At 37.4% G+C, this 14,841-nt stretch overlaps 1 protein-coding gene across 1 annotated transcript in view; it reads left to right on the forward strand.

The window, feature by feature from the left end:
- The window catches only part of LOC101597900 (AGBL carboxypeptidase 3), a 55,647-nt gene continuing 40,806 nt past the window's right edge, over positions 1-14,841 (forward strand). The window contains exons 1-4 of the mRNA XM_045160077.1: positions 1-626; positions 4,988-5,156; positions 8,426-8,552; positions 10,757-10,857. Coding sequence (XP_045016012.1) covers positions 1-626; positions 4,988-5,156; positions 8,426-8,552; positions 10,757-10,857 — 1,023 coding nt within the window. The remainder of the gene's footprint in view (positions 627-4,987; positions 5,157-8,425; positions 8,553-10,756; positions 10,858-14,841) is intronic.

Genomic DNA, 14,841 nt, shown 5'->3' on the forward strand with positions numbered 1-14,841 from the left:
ATGCGCCCACTGTTCTATTCTGAAAAAGAAGCCAAGACTCATAAAATTGGCTGGCAAAGAATAGGAGACCAGATCAAGTATTACAAAAACAACGTGAGGCAAGACGGTGGGCGCCATTTTTTCTCTCTGACGTGGACCTTTCAATTTCCACACAACAAGGACACGTGCTATTTTGCTCACTGCTATCCATACACTTACACCAACCTACAGGAATACCTTTCTGCCGTCAGCAATGACCCAGTGCGATCCAAGTTCTGTAAAATACGTGTCTTGTGCCACACACTTGCTAGGAACATGGTGTATGTTTTAACAATCACCACCCCCTTGAAGAACACTGACTCAAGAAAGCGAAAGGCTGTGATTTTGACCGCAAGGGTCCATCCTGGAGAAACCAACAGCTCTTGGATAATGAAAGGCTTCCTAGATTATATTTTAGGAGACTCGAGTGATGCACAGTTGCTTCGGGACACTTTCATCTTCAAGGTGGTACCCATGCTGAATCCAGATGGTGTGATTGTAGGAAATTATCGGTGTTCCCTAGCTGGACGGGATTTAAACCGGAATTACACATCTCTCCTGAAGGAATCTTTTCCTTCCGTTTGGTATACCCGGAACATGATCCACAGGTAAAGTAAGCTTCAACTTGCCTCTCTGCTTAACTAGTAAACTTGTAACAAGAATGTTGCTCACCCAATCCCATTCATTTATCTTACTAACTTTTCTTAAGGTAGTTTTAACTATTTATTTTTCCCAAGTCTGATTGCACACCCTTCTGCCATAGGATTCTGTGAAACTGATGACTGTGGCATAATCCATATTTGTTTCTTGATAAAGCTAAATTTGGCATCAATGTTTACTTTGGATTTGTGAATCATTTTTGTGTGAGGACTGTAGCTCAGAACATTGTCTGTACACTGCTACTACTAGTCAGCATAGTTCTTAAACTTTCTTGCATAATAGTATTCTTTGCTCCCAGAAAATTAATGCTTTAGGATTTCCAAATAATCTAGAAAAAGAAAGTCAATATAATATTTATTTCTTTAATGAGTGAAGTACTTGATAGCTTTAGATAGAACAGTCAGGAATTGGTGGTCTCTTGAGTGAGAGAACAAGCATTGTATTTTCAGAACCCCTTAAGCTACTGGATCAGAGAATGCACTTGAAAGTTAAGCATATCACATTGGAATTCCTGCTGTATAAGTTACTAACTGTGTGACCTTGTGCAATATAAATACCAATCATGGTCTCAGCTTTGTTATCTCTAAAATGAGAAGAATAATGCCTCAAAGTTGAAAGGAGTCCATTAAAAATTATTTCTAATGTTCTTAGAATAGGGACTGGAACTTTGGAAGCTCAAGATGTCCTTAATGTAATTTCTCAAATGTAAAAAATAAAAAATCAATTAAATCATATAGACATGAGAACTCACTACAAAATAGGATTATTCAAATGTTGCAATGATGAACACTATTATAGAGAATACTATCTTCTTATTCAGTTTTCTTAACAGGACTCCTTACAGCCAGAAGCACAAGAACCCTGTTATTAAGCTGAGGAACCCAAGGTTCCCTCCAGTTAGTTCTTCAGAGGAGCTGACAGAGTTTAGAAGCACCTGACAGGGCTCCCCAACTGTCTTAGGCAATTTAGCCTCAATTTTCACTTTCATATATCAGCACTGGAAAATAGGAAGTAAAATACAAAGCCACCCCCCTCAAAAAAAACTAAAAGCCTTAGCTTTATGTACCTCTCACAAATGTGAACTCTATGCTACCTTGGAACTATTTAGGAACTGATTAAGGAATTAAAAAGTAACTTGTGCCTTTTTTGTCCTGGGAATGCAAACCATAGAAATAGCTGACTACATGAAATGCAGATTCCTGCACTGGATTCTGGGGTGCAATTAAGGACATTAGTGAAAAAAAAACCTAGTGGAATACAAATAAAGTTCATAGTAAGGTGCCAGGGTTTGTTTCTTTGCTTTTTGGGGTTTTTGTTTTGTTTTGTTTTGTTGTTTTGTCTGTTTGTTTTTAATAGCATACCATACTTACATACTATCTCAATCTTAAGAGAAACTAGGAGTGCACCAGAACACTCTCCACTATTTTGTAACTTTTTTATCAATCTAGTAATTTAATATATGTGTGTGTAGCATATTATATATGCATATATGTATGTATGTATATGTATGTATGTGTGTGTGTATATATATATGCATATATATATATATGTATATGTATATGTATATCTATATGGAGAGAGAGAGAGATGGGGGGCACTAATTGGATGCCTATTGGATTATTGATTATGTCCTTGAAATGATCTTTCACTTTAAGAGTTCCTGGTCTGACATATGATGGATTACAAACCAATACCCTTTGTTTTGCCTTTATGGAAGCTAATTTAAAAGTCTTAATTCTCAGCTTCCCTTGTAGAATGGTTAAGGGAGAACTCTATTCAATAATTTCAGAGAGAATTCCAAAAAGTAAAATGTCATAAGGCAATTAATCAAAATCAGGCATGAAATATAAGATGTCAAGTCACACATATGTGGAAAGGTGATCATACTTAATATAACTAAGTCCATATTTAAGCATGTAAAATAAATGATGGTATGATGTCAGGATACTTAGTATAAAATACTTATAATGCCTTAGTTACCTGTGGGTAAGAAGAAAATCCAAATTTATTTTATTAATGTAAGATGAAAAATACCAATAGCCTGTTCTACTTCAGAAGTAATAATGTTTCTTTAGGAATTAATTACTTAGAAGTAGAGGTTTTCCTATAGAAAGTTCAAAAATCACTAAACTAGGTTTAGCACTTGGGAGGCATAGGTAGGTAGATTGCTGTGAGTTCGAGACTAGCCTGGGACTACAGAATGAGTTGGCTAGAATGAGGCCTTACCTCAGAACAAAAAACAAAAATCACTAAACTATAAATATTGTATTTTATTTGTTTTTTGTTGTTACTTGTTTGTTTTGTTTTTTGAGGTAGGGTCTCACTCTAGCTCAAGCTGACCTAGAACTCACTAAATAGTCTCAGGGTGGCCTTGAATTCACAACCATCCTCCTACCTCTCCCTCCTGAGTGCTGAGGTTAAAGGAATGAGCCACCATGCCCAGCTATGTATTTTTAAGTATTTTTTTTAATTTATGTACAAGAAGAAAAAAGGAAAGGCATGCCAGGGCCTAAGCCACTGCTAATGAACTCCAGATGCAATGCATATACCATTTTGTGCATCTGGCTCTATGTGGGTACTGGAGACTTGAACCAGGGTCACCAGGCTTTGCAGGCAAACACCCTAACATCTAAGCCATCTCTCCAACATAGAATACTGGATTTTTAAATGTATAGCATGCTTCATATTTAAGGATTTAACTTAATACTCATGCTCTATAATCTAATGCCCTAAGAATTTGGAATAATCTCTTAGTGGCCTTATGCCAAATGTATGTTAGAAATTAGGATTTCCAGGTCAGCCTGAGCCAGAGTGAGACCCTACCTCAAAAAAACAAAAAAAAAAAAAAAAGAAATTAGGATTTGTTGGGCACAAAATAAGAGCAATAAATTGATGAATATAACATATTTGAGTTAGAATTTCATAACAAAGATGTATTCTTTTTAATAAAAGTAATGTCTTATTATAAATATCTCATTATAATATCATTAACATTTTAGTATGTATACTTCTAGATATAACAAATGTTGTGTGAAATTTTGATTAAATAACAGTGTATAATTTTAAAATATGCAAAAGAGGGATGGAGAGATAGCTTAGTAGTTAGGCGCTTGCCTGCAAAGCCAAAGGACCGAGGTTCTATTCCCCAGAACCCACATAAGCCATATGCACAAGGTAGCACATGCCTCTGGAGTTTATTTGCACGGGCAGAAGGCTCTGGTGTGCCCGTTTCTTCTCTATTTCCCTCTCTCTCTCTCCCTCTCTCTTTCTCTCCTTCTCTCCCTCCTCTCTTTCTTCCCCCCTCTCCCTCTCCCTATTTCTTTGGCTCTAGTTCTCAAATACATAAAGTAAAATATTTTTTAATTTATTAGTAATGTATTAGAAAATAATCAATTCAAATTTTAGTACTACTTTCTCAGAATATTTGGTTATCATACTAATCAAAAATTAACTATTAATTGGCTTCAGCACCAAGTACCCAGGCACTCAATTTTTTGAATATTTTATTTATTAATTTATTTTCAAGCACAGACAGATAGACAGACAGGGCATACCTGGGCCTCTAGCCACTACAGTTGAACTCTAAATGCATGCACCACTTTGTGCATCTGGCTTTACATGATTATTGGGGAATCAAACCCAGGTCATTAGATTTTGCAGGTAAGCACCTTAACTGCTGAGCCATCTCTCCAGCCCCAGGCACTCAATTTTTAACAAATATTTGGGTACTTATGTGTATAATACTGTTCTGATGATTTCATGCTCTCAATCCTTACATAAATGGCTTGAATAGCAAAAACATGAAAACTTTCTTAGGTAAGTAACAAGAAAACAGTGCAAATAAAGTGCTTCAGAACTTCATAAACAGAAGAACATTGGTAGCTTGAGTAGGAAGGATGTGAAGCATAAAATTTGTTTTTAAGTCTAGGACTAGTATTTATATTTATATTTATGAAGTTGAAAAGGAATATGTAAGTCAAAAAGAATCTATTGTAAGGGTGAAACATGGCAAACATGGGGTGCTTTGATTTCTGTACACAACAGAAAATAAGATAATAAAGCAGATCTTGTTGGTGAAAGTTTTGGAAATAAGGTAAAGTTTTTTCTTATAATGAAAACTACAACATCCTGATTTCACAAAAAGTTAACAGGAACTTATAAATTTCTTTAAGATATCTATGAATAGTCTGCAGTATAGATAAGGAGAAGAAGCTAAAAGCTAGGCTATAAGAAATTCTGTTTATCTCAATATTATATTTGTAAATCTGTAGTTGTGTCTCTAGAAGCTTATGCCTTTTCATTTTGATAGGTTAATGGAGAAACGAGAAGTTATTTTATACTGTGATCTTCATGGTCATAGTAGGAAACAGAACATCTTCATGTACGGCTGTGATGGCAGCAACAGATCCAAAGGGAAAGGACTTTACTTACAACAGCGAATCTTCCCACTTATGCTGAGCAAAAATTGTCCAAACCAAGTAAGCACCTTTAAGTTTTTAACTTTGCCTTGGTAATTTGCTTGTGGGGACAGTGGGCTGGGCAATCCTATTGGAAATCTGCTGTTTCATTAATTCTTCAGAGTGATTTATACAGCTGAGTAAAAAAACAGCCAGGAGGAGCTGCCTAGTAACCTAATTTTTTTTATTGTTTTCAAATCATAAAAATTCCTATGCTCTTATCATCTTGCCGCCACTTCTGAAAGTTCTTTCTATTTGTTTGTTATAAATTATAGAGGTTATTATTGAGATCTTAAGCAATACATAGTAATTTATTAGAATTTCCCAGGAAAAATTAATAGCCAAAATTCAAAAATACATAGAAATTAGAATAATAGAAGAATGCAGTATATAATGATCTTCATAGACTATGGAAATGTAAAAGGTTGGAGCTATTGGTTGCCATGATGTGGTTATTACTTTAATTCTTTAAGGAAAATAATTTAACATAAAAATATTCTATATACTTTCTCTTAAGTTTTAACTGGCTGATTAATTTATAGAGGACTTATTGGAAATTATTCATTGTTACGGGAATAATTGTAACCCAAACATATCAAAAGGAAAGAATGATCTGATTAGAATAGCTGTTTACAGAAAACACAGGCTTATTACCCAAACAATATTCATCCTTTCAGAAGGATCAGAGAAAACACTCCTTTATCTAAAGCTATCACTATGAAACATTATGTTGACTCTTGTAGATATAGTTTATTTTTCCTATAAACTGATCTCATCTTATTAGGCTATATTGGTATTTGAGTATTGATATAGTCCTTAGGATCTTAGCTGTATAACTGATTGTATCTTCCCTGTTATGGTCCCAGTTTAAACAAGCCTTCCACCTTCCACAAAGATTTCAAAAGTATAGAAGCTTACTTTTATGTTTTCTCTTAAATGTTTCTTATTAAAATCTTTGCACAAGTATTGGAGCCATCAACATATCAGCATAGATGATGAAGGAAGACAAAAATAAAATTAAGACATCAAAATAACACAGGGACTGGTTGATGGGAGAAAGAGTCTAAGAGAAGGGATATGGAGGAACAGGGGCAAGAGAGAGGAATGAAAGGAACAAAAGAAAGAATTGTAATGAAGTGGATCATAAAATTATGCTAAAATCTTTGTGCAAATCTACAGTTATATTTGGAGATCTGAAATGCTTTACTCAGTAAACAATAACTGGAAAATAGAAAATAAGCAAGCTATATAAGAACTGAAAAGCACCAACTAACTGGGTTTAATGGACAGTTACAGAAGAGTCTAATGAGAGCAGAATAAACATTATATTTAAATGTATAAGGATAGGCATCAAGGGACTGGAGAGATTGTTTAATGGTTAAGGCACTTTCCTACAAAGCCAAAGGACTTAGGTTTGATTCCCCAGGACCCACATTACCCAGATGCACAAGGGGGTGCATGCATCTGGAATTCGTTTGCAGTGGCTGGAGGCCCTGGCGTGCCCATTGTCTCTCTCCGTCTCTTTCTCTCTGTTGCTCTCAAATAAATAAATAAAAATGAATAAAATCTTTTTAAAAATTACAGTAATGGAAAACAATGTTATGAATATGATTTTAACAATCTAGATGACATGAACCAATTCCTTGAAAATGGCAGACTTATGTTGAAATGATAATGATAGACTTGGAAAACATCAGAGAACTTAAAAAAATGAACAAGTGTCTTTGTGGTAGGGAATAGAATCAAAGGCATGCACTAAGTGGAAAAATAAAACAGTCTCAAAGGTTGCATACTCTATAATTCCATTTAGATAATCTTGAAAATACAAAAACACAGTGAGCACTGAGAAAAGAACTGGTAGCGGGGGTGAAAGGTGGCAGAGAGCGTGAGAGCACGAGGGGGGTGTGGGTGTGTCTAAAGGGTTAATAGGAGTATTCTGTATCTGATGATGGTGATGGTAGTCACATGAGTCTTTATATGCATTACAATTCATAGGCTGGAACACAATCAATTTTATATTTTAAAAAAATAAGACTGGAGAGATTGCTTAGTGGTTAAGGCACTTGCCTCAAAGCCTAAGGACTCAGGTTCAATTCCCCAGGACCCACATAAGCCGTATGCACAAGGTAGCACATGTGTCTGTACTTTGTTTGCAGCTGGAGGCCCTGGCATGCCCATATTCAATCTCTCTCTCTTTGTCTCTCTTTCTATCTCTCTATCTCTCTCTCCTTCACTCTCCCTCTTTCTCTCTCCCTCTCAAATAAATAAATTAAAATTAAATTACCAAAATGAAATCTCTTGTTAAACACTAATCTCTATAGACAACCTTTCAGAATATCTTTCAGTCATATTTCATATGAAATCAAAAATAATCTCTTTCTGTAACTTTTGTTCTTAAACATGAAAACATTGTAGTACTGATGAGAAGTCTTAGAGCCTTGCTTTCATGGTACTCACCTATAATTCAGCACCCAGGAGGCTGAAGCAGGGACTTGTATAAGATCCTATACCACTAGTAACAAGGATTGATAAACTCATTTTAGATACATGTTATATAATGATTTTAAAAGTATATTTTACTAAGGAATAAGAATCTTTAGTCCTCAGAAAGATAAATAGTCCATCCTTAAATTGAGTTATTTCAAGAGCTGAGGATATAGCTCAGTGGTAAAGTGCTTCTTGCCTGGTATGCACAAAGCTCTGAGTTCAATCCCCTGCACTAGGAAAAAAAAAAAAAATAGTTATTTCCCATCTGGGGAGGTGGAGATGGAAGGATCAAGAATTCTAGGTCATCCTCAACAACATAGCGTGTTTGAGGCCAGCTTCAGCTACATGAGACCCTGTCAGCAAAAGAGAAGAAAGTGGGGCTGGAGAGATGGTTGGCTTAGTGGTTAAGGCGTTTTGCCTGCAAAACCAAAGAACCTCGGTTCGATTCTCCAGGACCCACATAAGCCAGATGTACAAGGGGGTGCATGCGTCTGGAGTTCGTTTGCAGTGGCTTGAGGCCCTGGCATGCCCATTCTCTCTCTCCTTCTCTCTACCTCTTTCTCTCTGTCTCTCAAATAAATAAATAAAAGTAAAGTAAAGTTTAAAAAAAAGATAAGGGAATAAAATAAGAGAGGAGAAAGAAAATGAGAGAAAAGAAAAAAAAAACAGTTCTATTCGTCAGGAAATGAAAGGTAGCACCCTCAGCTTTAGTGAGAAATACAGATTTTACAAGGGTATTTTCTCACTTTCAACCCTTCTGAATGAGAAGGATAAACATCTCATTTTTATTTCTGGCTTCTCAGTTTTCGTTCTCAGGCTGCAAGTTTAAAGTTCAGAAGAGCAAAGAGGGAACAGGCCGAGTGGTGATGTGGAAGATGGGGATCAGGAACAGTTTTACGCTGGAGGCCACCTTTTGTGGGTCTACTCTGGGTAAGGCCGACTGTTCATGCATGGCTCTCAAAACATAAAATCAAAGATTGTGCATATGTGTGTATGCACGTATGCATATGTATGCTCAGTATGTGTGGGCACACGTGGATGTGTGTGGAAGCCCAAGATCCACACTGAGTGTCTTCCTCACACACTCTCTACCTCATTTTTTGAGGCAGTCTTTCACTGAATTTCAGGCTCACCGACTGAGCTGCACTAGCTAGCCCCCAAGCCCTGGCGATCCTGCCGTCCCAGTGCTGGGACTACAGGAATGCACAGCCACACTTGGCGTTCTGTTCAGGTGCTAGAGATTGAGCTCAGGGCTGCAGGCTTGTACAGCAAGCGCCTTGCCGACTGCACCATCTCCCCAGCCCTGAAATGCAGCTTCATGGAAAATTAATAGTATAGGCAAGTTGCTGGTGACTACATTCTTCCCACTTGAATGCATGCTGATATTTAATCTGTTCTATAAACAGGAGACAGAAACTTCCACTCTATGGCATCTCTCATCATTGTTTTCCATTTATTAAAGAATGTTTTAGCATGCACATACAATACTCTAATTGACTGCTTCATAACTAATCCTCAAATTTTCTGTTTTTTCAAGGGAAGTCCTACAGACTTTTAAAATGGGAGTTTCTCATGACTCCAATAAAAAGCAATGCACATATGTAAAATATACCAGAAATGTTTTTAGTTTAGTTGCAAGGCAACAAATAGACTTGAACATTTTGTTTGTTTGTTTGGTTGGTTGGTTGGTGTCAACTTAAATTTACAAGGAAAAATGTGGTTCCTGGAACTAAAATAAAACTGTGGGGCTAGAGATTGCTTAGTGGTTAAGGCATTTGCTTGCAAAGCCAAAGAACCTCGATTCAGTTCTCTAGGACCCATGTGAGCCAGATGCACAAGGTGTCACACGCGTCTGGAGTTCATTTGCAGTGGCTGGAGGCCCTGGTGTGCCCATTCTTTCTCTCTCTCTCTCTCTCTCAAATAAATAAATAAATAAAATATTTTTTAAAAACCTATTCTCTTTAGTTTCACTTAAAACATCTCTGGGCTCAGGATATAGCTCACTGGCAGAGTGTTTGCCTAGCATGCAGGAAGCCTTGGATTTGGTCCTCAGCATAAAACCAGGTATCTTGGCACATGCCTGGAATCCCAACACTTGTGAGATGGAGGCAAAAGTATAAGAAGGTCAAGATCAAGCTTAAAGTAAATAGCAAGTCTGAGGCCAGCCAGGACTACATAAGACCCTGTTTCAAAAAAAAAAAAATAGTGGCCAGGCGTGGTGGAGCACGCCTTTAATCCCAGCACTGGGGAGGTAAGAGGTAGGAGGATCGCCATGATTCAAGGCCACCCTGAGACTCCATAGTGAATTCCAGGTCAGCCTGGGCTAGAGTGAGACCCTATCTCGAAAAACCAAAAAAAAAGTTAAGAAATATCTTAGTTACATGTAACATAGATTAATGCAGTTAAAATATTCTATATTGAGATAATTGTCATGCTCTTAAAAAACATCAACTCTAGGCTGGCACAGTGTTACATGCCTGTAATCCCAGCATTCAGGAAGCAGAGGGAGGAGGATTTGAGCACAAGGTCAGCCTGGGCTATATAGTGAGAACCTGTCTCAAAAAGAAAAAATTCCATTTTAAGAAAATGTGTCAACTTAAAGGAAATTGCTAGAAATTCACATATGTAATCTCTCTCTAGTTTTTAAAGCATCTTGAATGTCACAACATTATTTGTGATGACATTTTTCATAAAGTTATAGAATAATGGTTAATACTGTTTAAACTGGTAGCTAGGTATATGTATGATTGAATTTTCTTCTACCTTGAAACATGATCTGTAATGAATCAGCTTTGATACAGGTGGAGAAGGAACAACAAAAGCCACAAGCCATCAAATGACTCCAGAGAAGAAAATCCAAAAGACAAAAAGCCGGGCGTGGTGGCGCACGCCTTTAATCCCAGCTGGGGAGGCAAAGGTAGGAGGATCACCATGAGTTCGAGGCCACCTGAGACTCCATAGTGAATTTCAGATCAGCCTGGGCTAGAGTGAAACCCTACTTTGAAAAACAAAAACAAACAAACAAAAGACAGAATGTAGTATCATACCAGCATTTTATTGACACAATTCAGGCCTACCTGATAAGGAAAACTTAACTCATCCTCCAAGATGGATAAACTTTTTGATTTTTTTAGGTAATAAGCGAGGCACTCACTTCAGCACAAAAGACTTGGAGTCAATGGGCTATCACTTTTGTGATTCTCTCTTGGACTACTGTGATCCTGACCGGAGCAAGGTAAGTCAGATCTACTTGGAAGAGATTCACTTTCCAGGGCATCAGATAGCTACCTGCATGGGAACCTGTATTGGTCTTTCCTGTTGATATCCTGACGGTATCTTGGGTTGGGGGTTGTTAATATCATGGTTACCATTTTTCTGGATATCTATAAGTATTCAACTAGTTTCATTAGAAAGCCATGTTAAGTTTATAATGAACTCATAGGTAATTTTTCCCTAGTATTATCAGTGCCTGAAAGAATTAGAAGAGATGGACAAACATGTTAACGTGGATAGAGGACTTGAGGATTCAGATAATTCTTTATTAGACATTTCATTGGATCTAGAGTCTAGGTAAGTCAAAACTATTCATGTAATTTGTTCTAGTGTGTTACTATGCTCTTTATAGCAAAACTAGGATATTATTATCAGTTCCTCTTAGAAAATCCCTACTCATACATAGGGGGAATTTTTCCTAGGCACATTATTTTGGTCACACTTCATTAAGACTTCTTTTGATTTATTATTTTATTCAATGTGACCATTGCTGTATTCTGTGTGTGACTATATAAAAGACAACAAATTTTGCACTCTCATTCTCTTTCATGTTTAGTGCACTGTATGTCCATGATAAAACTAAGTAAAAATTATAAAGATTTCCCATATAGTCTCTGCCCCTCACATGAATAGCCTCTAACTGTTACCAACATTTCCAGAATGATACACATGTTGCAGTGGGTAAATTTACAATAACGTCATTATCACCCAATGATCATAGTTTACATTAGCATTCACTGTTTGTATTGTACAGTCTATGGTTTGGACAAGTTTATAATGGTATGTATCCCACTGACATAGTATATTACAGAATATTTTCAATGTATGGTTTTACTCATCATCCCTCCATCCATTCACCTCTTTGCCCTGGCTACCACAGATCATTGTGCCTCTCTCCATACTCTTGCCATTTGGGTAGAATTGTACAATATGCAGGTGTCTCTCTCTCTCTCTCTCTCTCTCTCTCTCTCTCTCTGTGTGTGTGTGTGTGTGTGTGTGTGTGTATTATATAAGTGTATGTGTGTTTTGTGTGTGTTGGTACAGTCATTCACATGCCACAGCATGCATGAAGGTCAGAGGACAACTTTCAGATGTTGGTCCCTGCCTTCCACCTCATTTGAGGAAGGGTCTCTCATCTTTTACTGCTCCATCACCATGCTAGCTGGCTCCAGTGGATTCTCCTATCTCTGCCTCTCTTCTAGCTATATAGTCCCATAGGTGAATGGATAAACAAATTGATATATTCATATAATGGAATACTATTCATTGATAAAAATTAATAAACTATGAAAACTTGAAACAGTATGGTATAACTTAAATTCATATTTTAACCAAATGCAAGGAGTTTTCATCTTGCTGAGGATAAAGGCAAACAAGCATACTCAAGAAATAAAAGTGGAGGAGGACTCCTCACCTTCAGAGTGTAAGAAGCTCAGGGCCATGGAACAGATTTGTAAAGTTAAAATGGCAGACAGGAACACTATTAGGCATGTTCAGCTGGCACCATAAAAATGGCAGATATAAGGGCTAGAGAGAGGGCTTAGTGGTGAAGACACTAGCCTGCGAAGCCTAAGAACTTATGTTCAAATCTGTATGTACCACATAAGCCAGACACAATGATGTAAGCACCCAATGTCACACATGCACACAAGGGGGCACACACGTCTGGAGTTTGTTTGTAGCAGCTGAAGGCCCTAACATGCCCATTCTCTCCCTCTCTCTCTCTCTCTCTCTCTCTCTCTCTCTCTCTCTCTCTTTCTCTTTTTCTCTCTCTCTCCTTCTTTCTCTCTCTCTCCTTCTCTCTGTCTCAAATATTTTTTTAAATGGTAGGTAACTGCTGGAGAGATGGCTTAGCGACTAAGGCACTTGCCTGCTAAGCCTAAGGACACAGGTTTGATTTCTCAGTATCAACATAAGCCAGAGATGCACTAGGTGGTGCACGCGTCTGGAGTTCATTTGCAGTGGCTGGAGGCCCTGACACACCCATTCTGTCTGCTTCTCTGCCTCTCTCTCTCCCACTCTAAATAAGTAAATAAAAAATAAATGACAGATATGCTCAGCATCATCAAAGGTGGTGGACAGGAATGCCTCTGGACATGCTCAACTTCATTCAGAAAGTTTTAGCTGACAAAAAAGAAAGGACATTTTTGAGGTGTGTTAATATAGAAGATTAAAACCTCAAACATTCCTGCCTCACTTAGTGGCTAACGATTTTGCTAAGTGAAAGAAATAAGTCTGAGAAGACCGTAGACTATATGCTCCCAAAACCATGATATGATGGGAAAGACAACCTCAGAGATCAGGTTGCCAGGAGTCCCAGGGGAGGGGATGATAAGTCACGTGGGACCGAGGGCTAGGGAGGAGTGAAGCTGCTGTGCATGATACCTGAAAGTGCACACGTCACATAAAGGTGTCATATTTGTGGAATGTTTAAGTTGAGTGTATACACTTTACCAGATGCTTTTAAAAGTTGAAGAAACTCTGTAGGATATGGGGCAAGATTGTCAGAATTCTGAAATATCTACTCGGTATTTCTGTACACTCCCCAAAACGGCTCTAAAGAAGTAAAAGCTATTCATTAAAAATGAATACAGGGCTGGAGAGATGGCTTAGCGGTTACGCGCTTGCCTGTGAAGCCTAAGGACCCCGGTTCGAGGCTCGGTTCCTCAGGTCCCACGTTAGCCAGATGCACAAGGGGGCGCACGCATCTGGAGTTCGTTTGCAGAGGCTGGAAGCCCTGGCGCGCCCATCTCTCTCTCTCCCTCTATCTGTCTTTCTCTCTGTGTCTGTCGCTCTCAAATAATAAATAAAATAAATAAAAATTTTTTAAAAAATGAATACAGAAGAAATGCAACTCAAATAGTTTGTTCCATGACTTGTGTCTCACACAAATAGTTTGCCTGGCTCTATAAATGATTATAATTAGAAAAATACTTCTGTTTCACTTTTTTTTCTTGAGGTGCCATGTATTGAGTGACCCTGCTTCTTTAAGCAATAGAAATAAGGTGATGTAAAAATAAATTAATTTTAGGCACTAATGATGCTCATGAAATCTAGGAAGCTTCCCAGATGAAGCATTTATTTATTAACTTCTAGAAAATACTATTGAATCTTACTATGTACCAGATGTTATTTGTACCCTAATGACAGCACTAAGCCAGACAGGGAGAAAACAAACAAACAACTCCTGCTTTCCTGGAGCTTAAATTCGAGTAACATGTTCCCAAATCTTTGTATCTTTCTAAAAATGCAGGAAAAAAAATTGCCTGAAACCACCAAACACTAAATCACCTTTGTAAATATTCTTTAGAATTGTTCAAATATTCAAAAAAGATGGTAACGCAAAAACACTGGTTGAAATTTTAAAGTGCCACTAAACCTGTCTGAATTGTGTTTGTTTCTGTTTTTTGTAGTAGCCAAGGCTCTGACAGTTCAGAGTCCAATGATGCTCAGACTTACCTTCTCAAGTTAACGCCTCAGGTAGGGTGAAAGGTTTTGCTTCGGTACAGGTATACTAACTAGGGACTGTAACTACTGCTCCTAACAATTCAGGCCAAAAAAATTTCTGAATTTACATCACTGTTGTGTAGTAATAATTATTCTTCTGATTACATGCATATCTTTAAATCATATAATTTTCTAACCTTAGAGTTTTTATTCTAACTCTGTTACTTTCTAGATGAGAATATTAAGATGTAGAGAAATTAAATTACTTCTCAAAACCCACACCACTTATTAGTGACAAAGTGAACTAGCCCAGTATTCTTCGACACACTGATCACCCAACAGTGGGCTCAAATGCATCAGGCACTTCCTAACCGCTAAAGATAGAGCAGGAAAGAATCATGAGACAAAGTATTGCCCTTTGTTATCCTGTATTCTGGTTGGGAAAAACATACAATAAACAAGATAAGTAAAATATACAGTGTGTTAGATAGAAACGGTG

The sequence above is a fragment of the Jaculus jaculus genome, chromosome 10, assembly GCF_020740685.1.
Source record: "Jaculus jaculus isolate mJacJac1 chromosome 10, mJacJac1.mat.Y.cur, whole genome shotgun sequence".
In the NCBI taxonomy this organism is placed as follows: Eukaryota; Metazoa; Chordata; class Mammalia; order Rodentia; family Dipodidae; genus Jaculus; species Jaculus jaculus.